This window comes from Eleutherodactylus coqui, chromosome 2 (genome assembly GCF_035609145.1).
Source record: "Eleutherodactylus coqui strain aEleCoq1 chromosome 2, aEleCoq1.hap1, whole genome shotgun sequence".
Taxonomy (NCBI): Eukaryota; Metazoa; Chordata; class Amphibia; order Anura; family Eleutherodactylidae; genus Eleutherodactylus; species Eleutherodactylus coqui.
Genome location: NC_089838.1, coordinates 340,860,854 through 340,869,067, shown reverse-complemented (window position 1 = coordinate 340,869,067; position 8,214 = coordinate 340,860,854). Strand labels below are relative to the sequence as shown.

At 44.7% G+C, this 8,214-nt stretch overlaps 1 protein-coding gene across 1 annotated transcript; it reads right to left on the bottom strand.

The window, feature by feature from the left end:
* Window positions 1–378: 378 nt before the first annotated feature.
* On the bottom strand, window positions 379–1,341 carry LOC136610477 (olfactory receptor 5AR1-like). The gene has a single exon (XM_066589708.1). The coding sequence runs from the start codon at window positions 1,339–1,341 to the stop codon at window positions 379–381; it is 963 nt and encodes a 320-aa protein (XP_066445805.1).
* Between the last annotated feature and the right edge of the window lie 6,873 nt (window positions 1,342–8,214).

The following is an 8,214-nucleotide window of genomic DNA, read 5'->3' as shown; positions in this document are numbered from 1 at the left end:
TGCCACAGCTGTTACGGCTGTGGCAGAGGAGAACGATCTTTATGCTGACAGTGCGGGGGGGGGGGGGGGGGTCTCACTCTTGCCACTATTGTGGCTTAATAGTGGGACCTGGGAACTTGAGATGCAGCCCAACATGTAGCCCCTCGCCTGCCCTATCCGTTGCTGTGTCGTTCCCATCACTTTCTTGAATTTCCCAGGTTTTCACAAATGAAAACCTTAGCGAGCATCGGCGATATACAAAAATGCTCGAGTCACCCATTGACTTCAATGGGGTTCGTTACTCGAAACGAACTCTCGAGCATCACTGAAAGTTCGACTCGAGTAACGAGCACCCGAGCATTTTGGTGCTCGCTCATCTCTATTCTGCAGGTTATCAGTTCAGTTCTTCATAACCAATTGTCTTCTTTTAACATTGTTGAAGCTATATACTACTCTAACAATGACCTTCTTCACCTCTTGGTTCCTCAGGCTATATATAAGAGGATTCAGCATTGGAGTTATCACCAAATAAAAAATGGAAAACACCTTGTCTTGTTTCCTAAAGGCATCTGAAGGGGGGTGAACATAAGTGAGGAATACAGGTATGTAGAAGAGGGAGGAACAAATAAGATGGGAGGAACAGGTGCTGAATGCTTTCTGTCTGCTCTTGGCCAACCTGATCCGTAAAATGGAAAGAAGAATGAAGATGTAGGAGACCAGAATGATGGTCAATGAAACTGCACTATAAGATCCTATAAGAAACATTGTGACCATGTCACAGGTAAAGGTATCGGAGCAGGATAGTTTGAGCAGTGGTGGGATGTCACAGCAGAAGTGATCGATGAGGTTTGAGGCACAGTATTGAAGGCTGAATACACAACTGGTCTGTGCTGTTGATTGCAAGAGGCCAAGAGAAAATGCAAGGATGACCAGATGGAAACATTTCTTCTTGGTCATTATGGACATGTAATGGAGAGGGTGGCAAATGGCTGTGTAGCGGTCATAGGACATAATGGAGAGGAGAAGAACTTCTGCACCTGCAAGAGTAGCAAAGATGAAGAACTGGAGAGCACAACCATGAAATGTGATGACCTTCTTTACGGAGATAAGGTCAGCGATCATCTTAGGAGTCACAGCTGAGGAGTAGAAGAGGTCCACCAAGGAGAGGTATCTGAGGAAGTAGTACATGGGAGTGTGGAGAGAAGAGGTTTTACTGACAATGACTATTATACCAAAATTACCAGCCACAGTTATTATGTAAATTTGTAGAAAGAAAGCAAAGAGGGGCAGGGCAAGCTTTGGATCATCCGTCAGTCCAGAAAACACAAACATCGTTGCTTGTGTCATGTTCATGTGGTCCATGTTGAGCTCTTCCCTGTAGATGTAAAAGAAATAAGCAGTAAATACAAGAATTATTATATGAAGAACTATAGCTATGCCCCTGCCTACATACAATGTTATTGCTAGACCCAATAAAAGAAGTCGTCTCCAGGTTCCTCTTTTATTCTCACCCTAATACCTGAATTTATGACCCTTGGCCTTCACACCTCAACCAGTCTCTCACCCTAACTGGGTACCCTTCCCTCCTCCCGTCTCTTGACTCATCCTGTGCCGCTAACTAGCCACCCGTCTCTAATCTCTCCTTCCTCCCCAAACTCCTAGAACATCTGGTCTACTTTCACATAATAAGCTGACTTTCTGATAACTCTCTTCTCAACTCCAGACAATCTGCTTTTCGTTCTGTACATTCTGCAGAAACTGCTGTTACAAGAGTGGAAAACAATTTCCTGATGGCTAAATCGATATGCGATCTACAGTACTGATCCTTGGGATCTGTCTGTGGTGTTCAACACTAAATTCTCGTCATTATACTCCGCACTATTAGCCTTAAGCTCTCTCCTGGTTTTCCTCCCACCTCTCAGACTGCTTGATCTGCCGGCTCTATTTCCACTCACTGTTGATGTCCCACAGGGTTTGGTCTTAGGTCTTCATATACCAAATATACAGCCCCTACCAGACAAATTATTAGTTCATTTGGCTTTCATTATCATCTCTATGCTGACAACACCCAAATATACACCTCTTTCCGAGACATCACAAACCCACTACTATAGAATATCAGTGATTGTCGCCCGCTGTCGCTAACACCATATCCTCTCTTTCTAAAACTGAATCTTTGAAAAAAGGAATCTGCTTGTGTTTCCACCATCTACTAACCAACCTAACCCTGATATTTCTGTGGTGTCCCGTGAGAGATGCTAAAACTTGCAATACACGGGGGACAGGAAACAATGAGGCTACTGTAAGGCCGGAGGCCTAGTCCTTGTCACGGTAGCTGAGTGATAACACGAGGGGGAATATTTGTAGAAGAATACGTATCATGTTGTGATGCCACCGTTCCCACACCGTTATTCTATACGGTGGAGTAAGAAGCACTTGAGACTTGTGTGTCGAACCTCGGGATCTCAGGAACGGTTGAGACCCGGTAAACTTTACTTAGATAATTTTGAAGATACAGGCAATTACAGGTATCATTCATAGCAGCAGTTACAGGCAGAAGCTCAGAGGTTGGGAAGAAAAATACACAGGAACAATATGGCCCTATAGTCCACGTTATCTATATGTCACCTGTACTGGACATTAAATATACTCTAGAGGAGGTCAAAGTAGAGACCTCTCCACATACACTCTGGTACGCAGTTCCTGAAGAAAAAGCTTAGCCTAAATACACCCTGCACATCATCCGCGTGGGTATCACAACCACATACCTCTGTGTGGGGATCCTACTGGCGGATGGCCATACAGGAAAAATACATGCCTGTAGTGTGAGTGGGTACTTGGTTTGTTTGAGGTAGGATGTTGGGGGTTGTGCGCTCACTCCTATTACATCCATACTCCAAACGCTGTCGGTAGTCGTTCATTTTCCTCCACCTTCACCAATATGGCAGCTAAAGGTGGTTCCATGCGGCTCTGTTAGTAGCTGTAGTAGGTAAGATGAAACCCTACTCTAACACAGCCTGAAGAAGAAGCCTCTTATCGCTCTCAGGCACTCACATTTATAACCTCACTTGTACCACATGACAGAGTAGAAAGATACATTCAGCAGTAGATTTTAAGGGAGTTAACCCTTCAGACACTGCAGCTGTGCAACACACATACAGAAAATTGACATGACAGCTTTGCACAGTGCATCCACATAAGACAGACATGTATGACCATTATGGAGGAGGGGTCCAGGATGATGTTCTGGGACACTACATTTCCATTTTAGTTTGTGGTATCACCATAAATCCTACGCATCACTCTTGCTGTCTTGCTATCGTATTTGACTCTAAACCCCTCTTCCCTACCTATATTCAATCACTTCCATGTCACCTGAACCTTCAAAATGTCTCCAGAATCTGCCATTGTCTCACTAAGGATGAATCTAAAACACTTATTGTTGTCCTGATCAATTCTAGGCTTGATTACTGTAACTCAGTACTGATTGGTTTTCCCTCACTAAATTCTCCCCTCTCCAATCTATCCTGAATGCAGCAATAGACTTATCAGTCACTGTCCTATGTCTCCACCCAATGGCAGTCACTGCACTGATGTCTCCACCCAATGGCACTCACTGCACTGATGTCTCCACCCAATGGCAGTCACTGCACTGATGTCTCCACCCAATGGCAGTCACTGCACCGATGTTTCCATCCCAAGGCAGTTACTGCACTGATGTCTCCACCCTGTGCCAGTCCCTTCACCAATGTCTCCACCCTCTTCCAGTCACTGCTCCAACATCGCCACCCTGTGCCAGTCAATGCACTGATGTCACCACCCCATGTCAGTCACTTCACTGATGTATCCACCCCGTGCCAGTCACTGCTCCGAAGCCTCTACCCTGTGCCAGTCACTGCACTGGCTGCCCATCCAGTAAAGAATGTAATTTATTTCCTCACCTTCATCAATAATGCCCGCCTCAGTGAAGCGAATAATGAATTTGTGTATCTGAATTTCCCAGAACAGGGGTCAATGTTGAACTCATTACAAAGAGACCGTGCAGCTAATCGCCAGAAACACGGTGACCTCCATAAAATACATTTCAGCATGCGGAATCCATCGTATTGTCCAGTAGATGCGAGGGTGGAAGTTGATCAGCTTCTATCTGCAATGGAAAGAGACCTGATTAGGGTACATGACACATCCCACCTGGACTCGTAAAGCGGAATCTTCCTTTAACCCTTAACCCCTTGAGTGTCGGGTTTCCTACCACACTGTCATGCCCACCAGGGCAGGTTCTTTAAATGGTCTAATCATTGAATTTCAACTAATTTTGCAGTTGCGTTCCAAGAGCCATAACGTTTTCATTTCCCCATTGACGCGGCCATATTAGGACTTGTTTTTTGTGAGACAAGTTGTACTTTTTGATGGCATCATTTTTGGGTACATATAATGTATTGCAGAACTTTTGTAAAAACATTTGTAGGGAGATTGGGGGGGGGGGGGGGGAATTCTGCCATTTGTTTTTTGGATTTCATTTTTACGGCGCTCAAAATGCATAATAAATAATGTGATAACGTTATTCTCTGAGTCACACAATTCTGGCGATACCAAGTTTATACAGTTTTTATGTTTTGCTATTTTTGTACATTTTAAGCATTTATTTTTTTTTTAAAGGTTTGCTTTTGTGTCGCCACATTCCAAGAGCCGTATTCATTTTTTTCCCCCATTGCTGGCGCTCTAGAAAGCCGTGTTTTTTGCGGGATGAACTCCAGTCTTTATTTATCAAATTTTTTGGAACATGTAAAATTTTGATCGCTTTTTATTCTATTTTTTCTAGTGGCAAGATTAACAAAATCTGTAATTCTGGCATGTTTTTTATTTTTATCTTTCACTGCATTCTCTGAGCAGTATAAATGTAGTAAAGTCATTCTACAGGCCGGTACAATTACGCCAATACCAAATTGTAAGAGTTATTTTTCTTTTTCACACTTTAAAAAAAAAAAAGTAATACAAGTTTAAATCTCCTCCTTTTGCCATATCTATAATAAAAAAATCTAAATCCTAAAAGAAAAAGAAAAATTTGGTATCGCCGCGTCCATAAATATCCGATCTATCAAAGTAGTGCATTATTTACCAAGCACGGTGAACGTAGTCCAAAAAAAAAATAAAGAACGCCACAAATGCACTTTTTCAGTCACCCTGTTTCCCAGAAAAAATACAATAAAAAGCGAACAAAAAGTCGTATGTATTCCATATTGGTACCAACATAGACTACAGGACGTCCCGCAAAAAATGAGCCCTCGCTTAACTACGTCGACAGAAAAATAAAAAAGTTATTGTGCGCAGAAGATGCAGCAGGAGATAATTTAAAAAAAATTAAATGTCTTTGAAAAAAATGCAAGTACTACAGCAGAAAAAAAAACTATACAAGTTTAGTATGGTAGTAATCGCACTGACCCATAGAATAAAGTTATCAGGTCATTTTTGTTGTAGTTTGTGCGCCGTAGAAACAAGACGTACTGAAAGATGGCGGAATGTCATTTTTTTAAATTTTACTACACTAAGAATTTTGTAAAGTTTTTCAGTACATTATATGGTAATTTAAGTAGCATCATTAAAAATACAACTCATCCCGCAAAAAACAAGCCCTCATACAGCGACGTCGATGGATAAATAAAGGAGTTTTTAAACGGGGGGAGGAAAAAAAGAAATGGGGAAAAAAGAAAAAAAGGGGCCGTGTCATTAAGCGGTTAAATAATGTACTAACTTCCTTCTCTGTGTGGTTTTATTTTACATTTTTTACAAAGTAAAGGGAGACAGGTGTTTTTATTGCTATTTTTTAAAATAATTTTTTAACTTTTGTTGTTTTTTTTAAACTTTTTTATTTTTATTTTTGTCCCTTTAGGGGACTTCCACAGGGACCCATCAGGACCCCCTGATCACTTTCCGGGGGTCCGGTGGTGACAGCCCTTTACATGCTGCAGTGACAGCCCTTTACATGCTGCAGTCACATAGACTGCAGCATGTAAAGGGTTAACATAGCAGAGATCAGAGGTTTTCTCTGATCTCTGCTGTAAGAGCTGATGCCTTGCTGTCCTCTGACAGAGGGAGCCCCCTCCCTCTGACAGCCCTTTACACGCTGCAGTCACATAGACTGCAGCATGTAAAGGGTTAACACAGCAGAGATCAGAGGTTTTCTCTGATCTCTGCTGTAAGAGCTGGTGCCTGGCTATCCCTCTGACAGCCCAGCACTAGCTTCCCCTGCCACAGAGACCATCGGCTTGCTTCTGACAAGCCAATGGTCTCTATGGCAACCTATAAACAAAGCAGGAGATTTAGAAGCCGGAGATTGCCGGCATATCGGCAATATCTTCTGCTTCTGTTGTTCAAAGCCCTTGCTTTGTTCTCTTTGGGACTGTGCAGGTAGAGCACAATATCACAGCTTGTGGCATTGTGCTCTGCAGCTCCCATAGTGATACATAGCCCGGAAATCTTCCGGGCTATATCACTATCAGCAGTGGAGCTCGTCCCGGAAAATTAAAAGGGGTTAAAAGGGTTTTCCAAGGAGAATACTACTGATAATCTATCCTTAGAATAGGTCATCAATACTTGATCGGCTGGGGTCCGTCACTCGGGAGGATCAGCTGAGCGGGCGCATGCTGTCAGTGATAGAAATACACAGAAGTCGGAGCTGAAGTAGCAGAAGTCTCCATGCCGATCTCTGTGTAGTGGCCGGTGATTGTCACTGCAGGCACGGCTCTCGTTGATTTCAATGAGAGCTGTTTCTGCAGTTACAAGCATCGGCCACTACACAGGGGTCGGCGCAAAGACTTCCTCTCCAATCTCTGCGTATTTGCAGCACTGAAAGCATGCACCCACTTAGCTGATCAGTTGGGATCGCGAGTAGAGATGAGCGAGCACCAAAATGCTCGGGTGCTTGTTGCTCGAGTCGAATGTTCCGCGATGCTCGAGGGTTCGTTTCGAGTAACGAACACCATTGAAGTCAATGGGCGACTCGAGCATTTTTGTATATGACCGGTGCTCTGCTAAGGTTTTCATTTGTGAAAATCTGGAAAACCTACGAAAGTGATGGAAACGACACAGAAACGGATAGGGCAGGCGAGGGGCTACATGCTGGGCTGCATCTCAGGTTCCCAGGTCTCACTATTAAGTCACAATAGCGGCAAGAGTGACCCCCCCTAACAATTTTTACTTCGGATAAACCCTCATTAGCAAGGCACACCTTAGCTAAGCACCACACTACCTCCAACCAAGCACAAGCACTGCCTGCGGGACACACCACTGCCTCTTCTCCTGGGTTACATGCTGCCCAACCCCCCCCACCCCCCACAGAACCATGCGTCCGCTGCGCACACAAAAGTGTCCCTGCGCAGCCTTCAGCTGCCCTCATGCCACACGCTCGCTTCATAGCCACACCACCCTCATGTCTATTTATAAGTGCGTCTGCCATGAGGAGGAACCAGAGGCACACACTGCAGAGGGTTGTCAGGGCCAGGCAGCGACCCTCTTTAAAGGGGGGGGGGGGGGGCGTTAGCCCACAATGCTGTAGAGAATCGATGAGAAATTGACGCTTGATCTTCATTCCAATCCTGTGCCACCTCCGTCAGGAGCTGCAAACGTGGTCATAAAGGGGAGCCCGCTGCCAGCCCAGCCCTCCTACACATCTCCACAATGCAGCAATACTCTGTGTGGGAAGTAAGTGAGCGGGCCCTGGGTCAGGCTCTGTCCCAGCAAACACCTTGTGTGGCCCAAGGTGCTGCGAGTGACATAGCAATGGGGACTCCATGTGTCCAAACACTACTCATTCTGTTTGGGTGTTGGATACCTCATCGACAACGCAAGGGGAAAACCATCTGCTCTCTGCACCCTAGCCAAGTCAGTCAGTGTTTTGGGGACAGACAGGTAAAACACCTCAATGGGAAGTCTGTGTGCACCCACAGCATGGGTGGCTCCCAAAAACCCACCGACGGTACATAAAGAAATCCCATTGCAGTGCCCTGGATAGTTGTGGTAACGTGAGAGAAAATACATGTTGGCTTCGGCCCACACTGCATGCCCTAGTCAGTCTGTTTTTTTTTTAAAGTGCCAGGCAGGTACAACTCCGCTATGGGAAATCTGTGTGCACCAGCAGCATGGGTGGCTCCCAGGAACCCACAGACGGTACATAAAGAAATCCCATTGCAGTGCACCGGATAGCTGTGGTAATGTGCACCCATAGTATGCACAGAC

Coding starts and splice junctions, on each gene's coding strand:
- LOC136610477 (XM_066589708.1), bottom strand. CDS start 1,341: ATGGACCACATGAACATGACACAAGCAACGATGTTTGTGTTTTCTGGA.